The sequence below is a fragment of the Staurois parvus genome, unplaced genomic scaffold (genome assembly GCF_062004578.1).
Source record: "Staurois parvus isolate SC_StPar_1 unplaced genomic scaffold, SC_StPar_1.0 ptg000251l, whole genome shotgun sequence".
NCBI lineage: Eukaryota > Metazoa > Chordata > Amphibia > Anura > Ranidae > Staurois > Staurois parvus.
Genome location: NW_028318047.1, coordinates 8,058,008 through 8,075,259, shown reverse-complemented (window position 1 = coordinate 8,075,259; position 17,252 = coordinate 8,058,008). Strand labels below are relative to the sequence as shown.

At 42.5% G+C, this 17,252-nt stretch overlaps 1 protein-coding gene across 1 annotated transcript in view; it reads right to left on the bottom strand.

The window, feature by feature from the left end:
* The window catches only part of NDUFA10 (NADH:ubiquinone oxidoreductase subunit A10), a 33,867-nt gene that overhangs the window by 15,182 nt on the left and 1,433 nt on the right, over positions 1-17,252 (bottom strand). Inside the window, exons 2-3 of the mRNA XM_089680894.1 lie at positions 4,399-4,567; positions 689-889 (exon numbers count right to left, since the gene is read on the bottom strand). Coding sequence (XP_089537020.1) covers positions 689-889; positions 4,399-4,567 — 370 coding nt within the window. The remainder of the gene's footprint in view (positions 1-688; positions 890-4,398; positions 4,568-17,252) is intronic.

Below are 17,252 nucleotides of genomic sequence, written 5' to 3'. Positions count from 1 at the left end.
AATAAACACATCAGAGCTCCATGCTGGTAAAATTATGTAAATGTATGGGTGAGCTGCTGTTGTCAGTTTAAGACCGGAGCTAACCAATTGTTATTTCCATGCGGTATATGCTAGAGTTGGCTGTGAAATCTTTTCATCGTGAGTGTAATTGAAGCTTTTAACATAATAAAATGCCTGGAAAACAGGAGAAGTTGTGTCCCTGAAAGTTTGTAAAGCTCGCCATACACTATACAATCTGATTGTACAATCTCCTTTAGATTTACCATTGTTGATGTTAGATGTAAAGTGCAAACTGCAACATGCCAAAAATTACCATGAGCTACTCTGCTGCATGTAGGGCAACCCAATAAAATCTATGCAGAGGGAAATCTATGTGGCGGGAAAACCAAGCCAAAACGTGTACTCCCACTACACTAGGTATGAATGGGGCCTGAAAGTGAAATTGGTGTGTTTACACAAGAACAATGAGGCTCCATTCACATCTGTGCATTTGCGAATACACAGCAAATGCACAGAAAATGCGCGCTGTCACGCATTTTGGAAACATGCTTCAAACGTGTTGCACTTGAACTGCCATTAATTCCTAATTAAATTTTCTGATTTCATAAATAATTTTTTTGCTAGGAATTAAGACTCTTGGCTCAGAAAATACTTGTTTTTTCCCCTTGAATTGCATGCTTTATTATACCTGTGCGTAGAAGATGTTCTAAAGCGTCTGCATATTGAATCATGCGCATGCCGAACATCCAGTTCTGTAGGCGGTATGAATTTCCATTGGTGCTCTTTGGGTCTTCATAAAACTTCTCCAGGCTGCAAAGGCCAGCAAATTTTCCATCAGTAATAGTATTGTCTAGATAAAACTGATTTGCTTCAGGGAAATATTTCATACCTGTAGAAAAGAATAAACCTATAATGCAACACTTGCAAGACGCACCTCAAATCCAAATAACCAATACCAGCGTTTGCTCATCATCCAGTGGACTAAAGTGTCACACTTTTGAACAAATTCATTACGCTGTACTTCTCATGCTGGGTACACACAAGGCAATTTTCTAGCAATTTCAATTACTTTCAGCCAGCTTTTGATCGCAAAACGGACCAAGGGGACATGTCAACATCCCTGTCATAAAAATATACTTATAAATACAAAAACCATTCTTGGTAGGTTCTCTTTATTTGTTCTATCATTTTGCTGATTGGAACAGCTGGAAAAATGACTTGTGTATACCTGGAATTACAATGCATTTACATTTAAATGTTTACTGGCAATTTTCTATATTTTTCCAATTCTATTTACAAACATTCACAGAGCACACACCTATCAATATTGCTTTATAAACCAAGGTATCAATAAGTTTTTTACCAAATGATACAATGAACCATAATAAGACGACTTTTATGAGATTTGAATTCTAATTGTTTCTGTGCATTAGTATTTTTACTAGTGATGCACCGGCCGAAAGTAGGGTTATCAGGATTTTGCCAATTAAAAAAAAAAAATTGACATTGCAAAATCGTGTCCCATTGACTTCAATGCAAAAAGACCGCCATTTAAGTTTTTCATTTTATATTTTTTAATTTTATTTTCTGTCCAATTTTTGTGTTACTTTCAATAAAAGTTATTTTAAGTTACTGGATTTAATTTTTTTTAAATTTATATTCTTTTAAATTCATGATATTAATGAAAAAGTTGAAAATAATACAATTATATATAAAACATTTATTTTTCAAAAAACTGCCCATTTTGGTTTTTGGCCAAGTGCATCCTGAATTCTCAGTTTCGGTCTAGAGCTTTTACTTCGGTGAACCACTAATTTTTTACTTAGATTCAGAAAGAGAAAATGGTTGGATGAAGACAAGAACAGAATGAGATCAGGAGAGGAAAAAGGAGAAAATGTATCAACCATTATAAACAGCAACAAGTGAAAGGAACAAAAGCTCACAAAGGAAGATAATTTTTGCCACAGTGTGGGGGGGGGGGGGGGGGGGGATAAAAACACCTCTTAGTCACCTGTCACCAGAACAGGGAAATTAGAATACATAAGTGAGAATGGTCTAAGAGGGCAAAATGATTACTTTACAGAGATTTCTTTTCACCTATTGTAAGAGTGGTTGTAAATGCTCAAGGTTTTTTACCTTCATGCATTCTATTCTAAAAAACCTGCATGCAGCATTCCTCCCCCATACTTATGTCAATCACAGCCAGTGAGGCAATTAGGAAAGAGCAAGGGGCGGGGCCGAGCCACACTAGTGTGTGGACACACATAGAATATATTAAAGTGAAGCTCCACCCAAAAGGGGAAGTTCCGCTTTAAGCCCTTGTCCCCCGCTACCCATTAAGGATTGACACCTTTGGGGAGCGGGGGGGGGGGGGGGGGTACCCGAATTTGACAGGTACCCGCTCCCACTTCCACTGTGATCGCCTAGGCGATCGGAAGCGGAAGTCGTCCTCCCCCCCGTAGTCTTCTGGGACACGTGACAGGTGCCAGAAGACTACGGGGCCATTCACAAAGGGCAGTGCTTCTCACACATGTGCAGTGGGCACCCAGCTGTGAAGTCGCAAGCTGTCACAGCCGGATACCCACGCTGAAGATGCCGGAGCCTGGGAGAGAAGACAGTTGGTGAAACCCACCGTGGTGAGGACACCGCTGGACCGAGGGACAGGTAAGTGTCCGTATTTTAAAAGCCAGCAGCTACAGTTTTTGTAGCTGCTGACTTTTTTTTTTCTCAGGTGGAACTCTGCTTTAAGTTAAAAAACCTTATGGCTGGAAAATTGTCCTACATGCTAGCTTGTGAACGGGACTTGGGGGAGGAACTTGACTTGGCTGATTGGTGGTCTTGGTCTCCTCGCTCATACAATATTATGAATGCCAGCTTGGCAGAGGCCCGTTACAAAAGTACTGTCCAGGTGGTACCCAGTGCTGGACCCGGTGCATCTCTAGTACCAGGGAACTTCCCCTTTGTGCTTTAGGGGGTGAAGCCAGCGCAGTAGGTTTCACAACTGGTGAACCTGTACTAAAGTTCATCGGTTTTGGGCGAGAGTTCACAAACGGATTTATACTGTGACCATGGCGAGTATAGTGAAAAAACCCAGAGTGGCTCTCCTCAATAAGCCTGCCGCTAATGTTCCCAAACACACTCAGTCCCTTATCTATTTTATGTTTCTTGTGGCAAATCGCTATAGCAACCACCTGGAAGAAACCAGTAGTAGATTTAGCGGTTATGAAACGTACATTGATGTGAATCATGCTAAATGAAAAACTGGTCAGCATATTGAAAGATAGATCCTCTAGGTTTGACCATGTTTGGGATCCTTGGATCAAATACGTCTAAATTGCCCCTAGTATGTGTATGTATGAATGTGAGTTAGGAACCTTAGATTGTACGCTCCTTGAGGGTTAGGGACAGATGTAAATGTATATAATATATATATATACACATACATACATATATATATATATATACACACACATATATATATATACACATACACATATATATATATATATATATATATACACATACATACATATACATACATACATATACATACATATATATATATATATATATATATATATATACACATACATACATACATACACACACACAAACATGTAAAGCATTGCATAAACTGATGGCTCTATACAAGTACCTGTGATAAATAAATACATCCAACCTCCTGATTGATTGCAGTGTGAGCACAAGAGAAGTTGGCTATCAGATAGACTTTCTAACTCTTTCTCCCCCACTTCTCTTTCTTTCCTTCTCTTCATCCTCCTCATTTTTCCTCTGGTACTATGCTAGTGCTCCGCTATAGAGCATTCTGTATATCCATGTCTGCTGGAGGGTGGGTTGTGGGAATGCTAAGATGTTATCTCTTTTCGAGTCCCCTGCATAGGGTTGTTGTATGCCTTGGCAGGGTAGTTTGCAACAAGTTGAGATTATATTTTTCCATTTTATTTTTAATGAATGTTGAATGCTCCACCTTTATAGGGAGTGTTTGCTGGTCCATGGTCACAATCCAAGACAGAACCTGCCGTCACTGTCTCCCAGCAGCACACTAACAGAGGGAAGAGCTGACATTAACAGTGCTGCAGAGGCTTCATGGTCCTAAAACAGAGGCTGCACTGGTATCCCTTTCTTTGACATTTTAGATAATTTTAACGTTATTTAAAGGAGTTCAGTAAAAAGCTTTGCCCTTTCAGAACGACCAAGCATTCGGGCATAAAGCTGGAAATTAAAAATGATACATGCACCTTTAAGTGTTATCACTTCATAACTTCTAGAAGCTTTATTATTTTAAGTGACAGAATCACTTTCACTCTTCCACAAATGAGAAATAAAAGATAAAAAAAGGGCAAGGTTACGTTTTAATAACACAATGAATTGACTTACCGAGCCTTTGTGCTAGTTCTTGTGCAAGTTTTCCTTTGCCGGAGGCCAAGTTACCGTCAACTGTTACGACCTTACTGTTTGGTCCAAATCGTTTGGATGTTCTTTCCCCCAGCAAGTATGCCAAGTTGCCATACTGAATCCCATGCTTTGAGCTGATATGAAACTGAGACTATTCACAAGATATTCAATTAAAAGCAAAGAAAAAAAAAAAGGTCAAGATCATGATAATAATTAAAATAATATTAATAACCTATTGATATTTAAAACAAAAGCTGTAATCTACTGCATTATATATCATGGAAAAATAGAAAACTGACCAACAGATACAAAGAAAAAAAACCCTCAAAATATCAACAGATATTTCTTATAAAAGCACTAATGCAGGCCATAGACTGTTCGTTTATTGGCCGAATTTTCGTCCGAAAGAATAATCGGCCGATTTTCGCACTGTTAGTGGGGCAATGACATCGGCCGATTTTCGCGGTTCCTCCTCATTTCGTTTAATCGGTCATGCTGGAAAATTTGTGAAAAACGGCCAATTTTCGCAATCATTGGTTGCAACATCGGTTTAAAGAACGATGTTTCATTTTTCGGCCGAAATAAATCAGCCGATAAATGAACCATGTATGCCCTGCATTAGGCTTCGTTCACACCAATGCGTTTTTAGTGCTTTTTGCAGAAACGCACTACAGTCGATTTATCATGGTTTCCTATGGAACATGTTCACATCTATGCTTTTTTGAACTGCTGCGCTTTTAGAAAGAGTCACGGACTTATTTAAAAACAAAAAGTAGCATTTTTGCTACAATAGAGTTCAATGGAGAAGCCACCGAAATGCATGGTAGTACGTTTTTGCAAAGTTTTGCATTTTTATTCTGCCCAGCAACAAAAAAAATCCACTTAACCTCCCTGGCGGCATGATTATTTCAGATTTTTGGTGCTGAAAGCGGTACCATTATTTTGCATGGAAATATGTATTTTTTTTATTATAGACCCGTAATTTTTAGGAATAACTCACTGAAATCTGTCCGAACAAGAGTCTAGTAAACATTCCGAATATGATAAAACTTGAAACACGAAATCATAAATTACAAAGGTCATCTTCTTTATGTTCCTTGATGGTATGTCTGTGCAGATTCATCCTTGTTTGCAACTTCTGTCCTGTTTCGCCAACATAAGATCCTTTGCTACACTTTCTGCACTGGATAAGGTACACAATATTACTGGAGGTGCAGCTGTATGAGGAAGGTACACAACATTACTGGAGGTGCAGCTGTATGAGGAAGGTACACAACATTACTGGAGGTGCAGCTGTATGAGGATGGAACTCTGAAAGAAATATTCCAGCAACCCCCAATACTGGCCTTCAGACAACCCCCAACCTCAGAAATAAACTAATCAGTAGGAAACTTCCTTCTGATTATGAGGTCACAAATAAAGGATGCAAACCCTGCAATAAAAAACGCTGCAAACTGTGCAACCAAATCAATCCATCACAAAGTGTCAAACACTCAAAAGGGATCTTCAGTATCTCCGGATCATTCAGCTGCACCTCTAGTAATGTTGTGTACCTTATCCAGTGCAGAAAGTGTAGCAAAGGATATCATGTTGGCGAAACAGGACAGAAGTTGCAAACAAGGATGAATCTGCAAACAAGGATGAATCTGCACAGACATACCATCAAGGAACATAAAGAAGATGACCTTTGCACACTTGTGGGACACCATTTCGCACAACCAGACCACATTACGGAAGACCTCAATGTTTTAGTTCTTAAAGGAAATTTCAAAACTATTCAGGAAAGAAAAACGTTTGAACTAAGAATGATAATTCTATTTGACACAAGAGATAATGGCCTTAATTTGGACATGGGATTCCTCAATCATTATCCAACATTTTTATGACTCCCTCTGTGAGTGTTGTTCTCCCCCCCCCCCCCCCCCCAGTCTTTGCTTTGCTTTGCTTTGCTGTGTCTTATCTCTAGGCTAACCTTAGGCTTGTGTTTCTTTCTGCTTTTTTTCTTTTTTCCTCAATCCCCATATATCTTCTAACATTCTGCTGAAACTTTGTAACAGTACTGCTTGGACCTTGAAAAAGGGGACACTCCCCGAAAGCTTGTACTCAAATTTGTATGTTAGTGCAAATAAAAAAAAGTATCATGGGCAGTACTGAATTGTTTCTATCGCAAGTGCACTAATACGGCTACAATCACCTCAAGCATTCTTATCATAAGAAATACATGCATCCCTTGTGATAGAAATAATTAGTGAAAGGGCCTCTTTATGGTGAGATATTAAGACCCCACATATCTCCTCTGCAATGTAAAGCATTGGATAAAAAAAAAAAAAAAAAAAAAAAAAAAAAAGCATTGATCTAGTGCTTTAAAAAAAAAAAAAAATATGGCTGGAACCAGAAAGGACATCGCTCCAGTCCTCCAAGGGCATAGAGATGAGTGGAGGCCATCTTTCATTCACTAATCTCTATGCCCAGTGCCAGAATCGGTTGATGGTTTCTCAAGTAAGGCTGAGAATTACCAAGTGGCGGCCAGGGTTTTTTCGGCACCTTTATCTGTGCCTTTTTTCATATCGGCCGATAGCCAAAAGAGGTATTTTCGGCCGAAACATTTCAACCACTGAAATTTCGGTGCATCCCTAATTGGAAGCATTTAATACAGCACTATGGGAGTTTTCGTTTATCCCCAAGTGAAATGGCTGGAGATGATATCCTTAAAGGAGCACACACTAAGAGAATCCTGCATTGAGAAAAAAGGCTGTCCGTGATTATTCCCCTAGAAGTGGAAAAAGGTGCTTTAGACCTATATCCCTCACAGCTCCACCATACCAGGTAAGAAGCTCACCACACAAGCAGTGGAGCAAATATGGAATAGCTATTTTGAGTAAAGCACTTGCTTTGAGGCATTCACGTTTTTTTTTCACAGATACAGTGCTCACCATAAATTAGTACACCCCAACAGATTTGTCAGAAAAGCTTTACTTTCCTTTCAGAACCAACATTTTCTATGGGACACTATACTACAAAATACTCCCACAAATGCAGGACATTGACTGCAAACAAGATTTGTTAATTTGCGCACACAAAAAAGTATTTTTCCTAACAAATTCATTCATGACCATGTTGCAAAAATGAATACACCCCAAAGTAAGTCAAATGCCCCGTACACAAGATAAGAAAATCGTACAAAAATTTTTGCAGAACCACTGATCAAACGATTTTCTCTCATTGATGAGCAGGAAGTTTGCAACCGATAATGATATTGTGAATGATAAAATCCAGTTGAACAACAGTGAAAAATGTTGTTTTGCATACGAACGGCTGATTTTCTATGCAGTGGTTTGACGGTCGTACAAAAAAAAATCTATCAAGCACTATCACGCATGCGCGGAAACAGAAGATGACTCGGATGTTTATGTCCAAGGAATCTTCGTAAACACGAACGAAAAATCCAAATGTTAAAAGTAGATTGGCCTAATGAGATAATGAAACCAGAATTCTGCATATTATATTTTATGTATCACTATGTATATAGTTAATGTAATAAACGATATTATACTCATTGCTGTTAATTGTGTAAATCGCTCGTTCTGGCTGGAAGGGTGTGGCTACAAGGTCACACGCACACTGCATCACTTCCACTTGTACGGAAGACGTCAACACCACATATTGCCCGATGATTTTTTTAGATTGGTTAATGTGGGCCACAATTTTGACCAACGAACGAACGCCTCTCGGTTGTCAGATGACCGATCAATCGATTTTCTAATTGTGTATTCCCACCTTTAGGAACAAAGCTAAAATTTTAGACAACAAAATCCTAATTAACAAGAATTCAACTACAGGTGAGTCTAATTATTCACTAAACAGGTGTCCAGCAGAAATTGGTTATAAAAGGGCACTACTTATAAAAAAAAACCCTTCCCACTTCATGCTGTCAGCAATTGCACCACATGGAAGAGAAATGTCACAAGGCCTGAGAAAGAAAACAATTTCTTTACACAAGAAAGGTGAAGGGTACAAGAAGATCAGCAAAGCTTTACTTATCAGTCAGAATACTGTAGCAAAAGTGATACAAAAATCTAATAGAGATGGAACTGAAACCATCTCACAGAGTTGTCCAGGCCGCCCACAGACGTTAACACCTCGACAGTAGCATCTTCTGATGAAAAGGGTTGAAGAAAATCGACATGCAAGTTCACTGCTAAAGCTAAAGAAGTAGAAAGCCAAACTTGGGTGATAAATTCTCGTGACACAATCTGGTGTACACTGCAGAGGAATGGCATGCCTGGGTGTCATCCACGAAGGAAGCCTCTTCTAAAGCCCATGCACAAAAAAGCCAGCCTAAAAATTGCCAGGGAACATGCTTAAAAAGAAGACTACTAGGATTCTGTACTCTGGAGTGATGAGACCAAGATAAATGTTTTTGGAACTGATGGCTTCACAAATCGCAAAGAAGTACAAACAAAAACGCATGGTGCCTACAGTGAAACATGGTGGTGGCAGTGTCCTTCCGCGGGGCTGCATGAGTGCTGCTGATGTAGGGAAGCTGCATTTCATTGATAGTATCATGAATTCACGGATGTCTATATTGAAAGAGTAATGCTACATCAATATGTGCCCTTGGTCGTCGTGCACTTTTGCAACAGGATAATGATCCAAAACACACATCTAAGGCCACTGTTGCATTTCTGAAGAAGAACAGAGTGAAAGTGATTCAGTGGCCAAGTATGTCTCCTGATCTGAACACAATCGAACACCTATGGGGAATTCTGAAGAAACAAGTTGAGCATCACTCTCCATCCAGCATCCAGGCTCTAAAAGAGGTCATTATTGAAGACCTCGTTATTGAAGAATGGAAAAAGATAGCTGTTGTAATATGTCGCCAACTTGTTCATTCCAGGTCTAGAAGACTTGGTGCTGTTCTTACAAATCATGGAAGTCATACAAAATACTAGATGTAGTAGTTTTTGTTGTGGGATCTATTCATTTTTGCAGCAACTAATTTTGTGTAAAACATAGAATATGCAGCGCTAAATGTTATGTGAAACTATGATAAATGAAAATGATATAGTCCCAAATGAAAAGTCCTCAAAGACAGAAGTAATATATATCAAAAGTGCTCCATGCAGTGATCAGAAAAGTCCACGAGGTGGGTAAACTGGTCAAGTGAAGAAAATAAAAAATCCTTGTAGTAATGGTTATATAATGCGCTTACCAGAACTACATACAAAATACGCATTGTATGTATATACTCTGTAAAGGACATCAGGGTCTGGTCACTGGTATGCTGTCATCAGAGCGCCCTAGCAGACTCCCAGAGATGCTGACAAGACACACTCCCGGTCCGCCTCAGGACTCACCAATGGGTCACCAATGGGTCCACCGTCGCTCAGACTCCAGATGCCGATCCACCTTAAGGAGGCTCGTGCAATAACAAGCCAGGGAGGCAAGATAGTGCTGATAGTGTAATATAGCCTTTATTGAGTAAAATCCAAAAAAGGGACACTCACTCAAAGTATGGTATCCTGTAGTCAATCCTTATGCATCCAACAAGTAAATTCAGCAAGGTCAGCGTCACATTGAGGGATCCCTTTTTTGGATTTTACTCAATAAAGGCTATATTACACTATCAGCACTATCTTGCCTCCCTGGCTTGTTATTGCACGAGCCTCCTTAAGGTGGATCGGCATCTGGAGTCTGAGCGACGGTGGACCCATTGGTGACCCATTGGTGAGTCCTGAGGCGGACCGGGAGTGTGTCTTGTCAGCATCTCTGGGAGTCTGCTAGGGCGCTCTGATGACAGCATACGAGTGACCAGACCCTGATGTCCTTTACAGAGTATATACATACAATGCGTATTTTGTATGTAGTTCTGGTAAGCGCATTATATAACCATTACTACAAGGATTTTTTATTTTCTTCACTTGACCAGTTTACCCACCTCGTGGACTTTTCTGATCACTGCATGGAGCACTTTTGATATATATTACTTCTGTCTTTGAGGACTTTTCATTTGGGACTATATCATTTTCATTTATCATAGTTTCACATAACATTTAGCGCTGCATATTCTATGTTTTAGATCTGTTACTGAGGTGCTGAGGAATACCTTTTATGCTAGCGGCTTGCCAATTTAGTATTATCCTTACTTTTTTACTTTATTAATTTAGTTGCGCTCATTCAATTTGTTTTTATTTAATTTTGTGTAAAACTGTCGATTTTGTAATCTAAGTTATATTAAACTTACTTTCACGTAATGAGCTAAATAAATGTTCTATAAAATTCAGTTTTGTCAAAATTTTGGAAATTGTTCTTTTGTTCATTTAGATATTGATTAAAATCTTATTTTTCAAAAGGGGTGTACTCATTTATGCTAAGCACTGTATATACAGGTGAAACTCGAAAAATTAGAATATCGTGCAAAAGTTCATTTATTTCAGTAAGCAACTTAAAAGGTGAAACTAATATATGAGATAGACTCATTACATGCAAAGTAAGATAGTTCAAGCCGTGATTTGTCATAATTGTGATGATTATGGCTTACAGCTCATGAAAACCCCAAATACACAATCTCAGAAAATTAGAATATTACATGCAATCAATAAAACAAGGATTGTACATAGAACAATATCGGACCTCTGAAAAGTATAAGCATGCATATGCACTCAGTACTTGGTTTGGGCCCCTTTTGCAGCAATTACTGCCTCAATGCGGCGTGGCATGGAAGCTATCAGCCTGTGGCACTGCTGAGGTGTTATGGAAGACCAGGATGCTTCAATAGTGGCCTTCAGCTCTTCTGTATTGTTTGATCTCATGTCTCTCATCTTTCTCTTGGCAATGCCCCATAGATTCTCTATGGCAGCGGTTCTCAACCTGGGGGTCAAACAACACTTTCCCAGGGGTCGCCTAAGACCATCGGAAAACACATATTTCCGATGGCCTTAGGAACCGAGACGCCGCTCCTCTATCCGTCTCCAGGTGTGGGTGGGATGACATGCCGTCCCTGTCATCTGGACACACCCCCGGGATCAATCCTTCCTCGTCGGTGATTGGCCGCCGGAACTGTAGCTCAGGAGAGGCACACAGGTGGCCAATCACCGGCGAGGAGGTGGAGCTTGGAAAGGAGGAGCCGAGCGGCACCGCGAAGATCGAGCGACCCGGAGAAGGAAGACATCTGACCGGTAAGAGTCTGTAGCATAGGAGAGGGAGGGAGCGAGCCCAGGCTGGAGCAGGGGTCAGCAAGGTAAGTATCATTGGTGTCAGTGGGCGGAATAGTGCCCCATCATTGGTGTCACTAATACCAATGATGGGGTACTATTCCTCCCCCCACTGACTCCAACGATGGGGCACTATTCCTCCCCCCACTGACACCAACGATGGGGCACTATTCCTCCCCCCACTGACACCAACGATGGGGCACTATTCCTCCCCCCACTGACACCAACGATGGGGCACTATTTCTCCCACTGACACCAATGTTGGGGCACTATTGCTCCCCCTGACACCAACGATGGGGCACTATTCCTCCCACTGACACCAACGATGGGGCACTATTCCTCCCACTGACACCAACGATGGGGCACTATTCCTCCCACTGACACCAACGATGGGGCACTATACTTCTCACTGATACCAACGATGGGGCACTATTGCTCCCCCTGATACCAATGATGGGGCACTATTCCTCCCACTGACACCAATGATGGGGGCACTATTCCTCCCACTGATACCAACGATGGGGCACTATTCCTCCCCCCACTGACACCAACGATGGGGCACTATTCCTCCCCCCACTGACACCAACGATGGGGCACTATTCCTCCCCCCACTGACACCAACGATGGGGCACTATTCCTCCCCCCACTGACACCAACGATGGGGCACTATTCCTCCCCCCACTGACACCAACGATGGGGCACTATTCCTCCCCCCACTGACACCAACGATGGGGCACTATTCCTCCCCCCACTGACACCAACGATGGGGCACTATTCCTCCCCCCACTGACACCAACGATGGGGCACTATTCCTCCCCCCACTGACACCAACGATGGGGTACTATTCCTCCCCCCACTGACACCAACGATGGGGCACTATTCCTCCCCCCACTGACACCAACGATGGGGCACTATTCCTCCCCCCACTGACACCAACGATGGGGCACTATTCCTCCCCCCACTGACACCAACGATGGGGCACTATTCCTCCCCCCACTGACTCCAACGATGGGGCACTATTCCTCCCCCCACTGACACCAACGATGGGGCACTATTCCTCCCCCCACTGACACCAACGATGGGGCACTATTCCTCCCCCCACTGACACCAACGATGGGGCACTATTCCTCCCCCCACTGACACCAACGATGGGGCACTATTCCTCCCCCCACTGACACCAACGATGGGGCACTATTCCTCCCCCCACTGACACCAACGATGGGGCACTATTCCTCCCCCCACTGACACCAACGATGGGGCACTATTCCTCCCCCCACTGACACCAACGATGGGGCACTATTCCTCCCACTAATACCAACGATGGGGCACTATTCCTCCCACTGACACCAATGATGGGGTACTATTCCTCCCACTGACACCAATGATGGGGCACTATTCCCCCCACTGACACCTATGATGGGGCACTATTCCTCCCACTGACACCTATGATGGGGCACTATTCCTCCCACTGACACCTATGATGGGGCACTATTCCTCCCACTGACACCAATGATGGGGCACTATTCCTCCCACTGACACCAATGATGGGGCACTATTCCCCCCACTGACACCAATGATGGGGCACTATTCCCCCCACTGACACCTATGATGGGGCACTATTCCTCCCACTGACACCAATGATGGGGCACTATTCCTACCACTGACACCAATGATGGGGCACTATTCCTACCACTGACACCAATGATGGGGCACTATTCCCCCCACTGACACCTATGATGGGGCACTATTCCTCCCACTGACACCTATGATGGGGCACTATTCCTCCCACTGACACCTATGATGGGGCACTATTCCTCCCACTGACACCTATGATGGGGCACTATTCCTCCCACTGACACCAATGATGGGGCACTATTCCTCCCACTGACACCAATGATGGGGCACTATTCCTCCCACTGACACCAATGATGGGACACTATTCCCCCCACTGACACCTATGATGGGGCACTATTCCTCCCACTGACACCAATGATGGGGCACTATTCCTACCACTGACACCAATGATGGGGCACTATTCCTACCACGGATACCAATGATGGGGCACTATTCCGCCCATTGACATCAGTGATGGGACACTATTCCTCCCACTGACACCAATGACGTGGCACTACTCCTCCCACTGCAAAATTACAGTTATGAAGTAGCAACAAAAATTATTTTATGGTTGGGGGTCACCACAACATGAGGAACTGTATTAAGGGGTCGCGGCATTAGAAAGGTTGAGAACCACTGCTCTATGGGGTTCAGGTCAGGCGAGTTTGCTGACCAATCAAGCACAGTAATCCCACGGTCATTGAACCAGGTTTTGGTGCTTTTGGCAGTGTGGGCAGGTTCCAAGTCCTGCTGGAAAATGAAGTCAGCATCCCCATAAAGCTCGTCTGCGGAAGGAAGCATGAAGTGCTCCAAAATCTCCTGGTAGACGGCTGCGTTGACCCTGGACTTAATGAAGCACAGTGGACCAACACCAGCAGATGACATGGCTCCCCAAATCAACACAGACTGTGGAAACTTCACACTGGACTTCATGCATCTTGCAGTGTGTGCCTCTCCATTCTTCCTCCATACTCTGGGTCCTTGGTTTCCAAATGAGATGGAAAAGTTGCTCTCATCAGAAAAGAGGACTTTGGACCACTGAGCAACAGACCAGGTCTGTTTTTCTTTAGCCCAGGTAAGACGCTGCTGACGTTGTTTGTTGTTCAGTAGCGGCTTTACAAGAAGAATACGACATTTGAAGCCCCTGTCCAGGATCTGTCTGTGTGTGGTGGCTCTTGATGCACTGACTCCAGCCTCAGTCCACTCCTTGTGAAAGTCCCAACACTTTTGAATGGCCTTTTCCTGACAATCCTCTCCAGGCTGCGGTCATCCCTGCTGCACCTTTTTCTTCCACACTTTTCCCTTCCACATAACTTTCTATTAATGTCCTTTGATACAGCACTTTGGGAATATCCAACTTGTTTTGCAATTACCTTTTGAGGCTTTCCCTCCTTATGGAGGGTGTCAATGATGGTTTTCTGCACAACTGTCAGGTCAGCAGTCTTTCCCATGATTGTGATTCCTACTGAACCAGACTGAGAGACCACTTAAAGGCTCAAGAACCCTTTGCAGGTGTTATGGCTTAATTAGCTGATTAGAGTGGGAAACTTTGAGCCTAGAATATTGCACCTTTTCACAATATTCAAATTTTCTGAGATTGTGTATTTGGGGTTTTCATGAGCTGTAAGCCATAATCATCACAATTATGACAAATCACGGCTTGAACTATCTTGCTTTGCATGTAATGAGTCTATCTCATATATTAGTTTCACCTTTTAAGTTGCTTACTGAAATAAATGAACTTTTGCACGATATTCTAATTTTTCGAGTTTCACCTGTATATGGACTCTTGTTTATATCACAAACCACTAGTTTTGGATGGAGCACCATTTTATATTGTACATTTTTACTATCTGTTTGTATTTATATTATATTGAGGACTATATTGTATTACTGCATATTTTATTCATTTTGGAGTGTTATTCACATTATCAGTTTTGGGTGGAGCACTATATGTACTACTAAGCATTTCACTGTTTACTATAGCGTTTTTGAGGCATATTTGCTTATTGTTGAGTAGAGATTACTTTATGGTTTATTAGAAGAGTCATTTAGCCAAAGCAGCACAATGCCATTTGATTGATTTTGCACTGGTTTATACATGTGAGAACACAGAGGTGATTGCTAGCAGCTCACAAGGGAAGAGTCCATAGGCTGTACAGGAGTAAATATTTGGGTTTCATTTTCACGAAGGCTACATTCACTTTGACAATTGGGGACCGGTCTTGGGGACACCAGGGACCGGTCTTACTGAACAGGGCTGGTGGCCGCAGCTACCCACTGAGAGCCGCAGGCAGAAGTGCCGCTACAATTCACAATTGCCCTAATTGCCAGTGTGAATGTAGCCCAACTGACTAACTGTCCCAATGACACACGGCCACTAACTGACATACTGTCACTAATACAAATACCTACACTCACTGAGCTAGGGCAAGCATTTCAGGAGTTAAACTTTTATTTATTTTTTTCTCCCCTTTAACAAATTCTTTGCTTGCAGACATGTCCTTTAGGGAGAAGGAAGATAGAATGTATGTTTTCCTCCTAACTGAAGGGAAAGTGTGTTGTTTATCCTCTTCAGTGAGGAAAAACAACTCAGGGGCAGGCTACAGTTTGAATGATCCCTGTGATAGCCAATCAGAGGCTATCACAGAGTTCACGTGATTGGGATTCGGTTCTCCCAGGTCCCGATTGTTAGTTGGAGACCCAGGGCTGTCACACATAGTCCTGTCTCTGTGTTGGAAGTGCGCTCCACTCACAAACACTAGAATGCATATATGAGGCCCAGGTTTAAAGCCCACTTCCTGGGCACTGCATGTATGTTATTGTAAAAGGGTTAAAGCTGGCCATAGATGGTTCCAATACCAGCAGCTTCCTGCTAAATCTCCAAAACTTTGAGCTGTGGATGGCCCTGTTGGCACAGCCCAGCTCAATAAAAGATCATTAAAACTTTTAAGGAGCTGGGTGATAAACTGGCGGCAGAACAGTGACTGCATCCAACCAGATGTAGTCACTGTTTGGGTATTCACACAGCCATGGGTTATTTGGCTATCTAAATAAAATAGCCAACACTGGAGGATTCCTCCATCTGTTCTGTGTGATGTGAATGGAGCAATCACAAGGCTGAACATGAAAAATCTTCCATGTGTATGTCTAGCCATAGGCTAGATTCACACGAATGTTCTGCCACAGTGTGAAAGGCAGTAGCAGGAATCTGCTGATTCCTGCTACTGTTTTTGACACCTGCAGTGTAAAGGGCACCCAGCAGTGATCACCCCAGGCTGTGTGAACAGCCATGAATAGCTATCCTGCTGACAACCTGTCATCGATATGCACAGCCTTGTTCTAGGTCATTTCTAGTTTATTGGGGCTCCCCTGATATGCACAACCTTGTTCTAGGTAATTAGGCCACTTCTAGTTTATTGGGGCTCCCCTTATGCGCACAGCCTTGTTCTAGGTAATTAGGTCACTTCTAGTTTATTGGGAGTCCCCTGATATGCACAACCTTGTTCTGGGTAATTAGGTCACTTCTAGTTTATTAGGGCTCCCCTGGTATGCACAGCCTTGTTCTAGGTAATAAGGTCACTTCTAGTATTTTTTTTTTGCGGGGGAGGGGGGTCCCTTGAAATACACAGCTTTGTTCTGGGTAATTAGGTCACATCTAGCTTATTGGAGCTTTCCTGATATGCACAGGTCATTTATATTTATTGGGCACAGCCTTGTTCTAGGTCATTTCTAGTTTATTGGGGGTCCCCTGATATGCACAGCCTTGTTCTAGGTAATTAGGTCACTTCTAGTTATTTGGGGCACCCGATATACACAGCCTTGTTCTGGGTAATTAGGTCACTTCTAGTTTATTGGGGCTCCCCTGGTATGCACAGCTTTGTTCTAGGTAATTAAGTCACTTCTAGTTTATTGGGGCTCCCCGGTAAGCACAGCCTTGTTCTAGGTAATTAGGTCACTTCTAGTTATTTGGGGTGCCCCTGAAATGCACAGCCTTGTTCTTGGTAA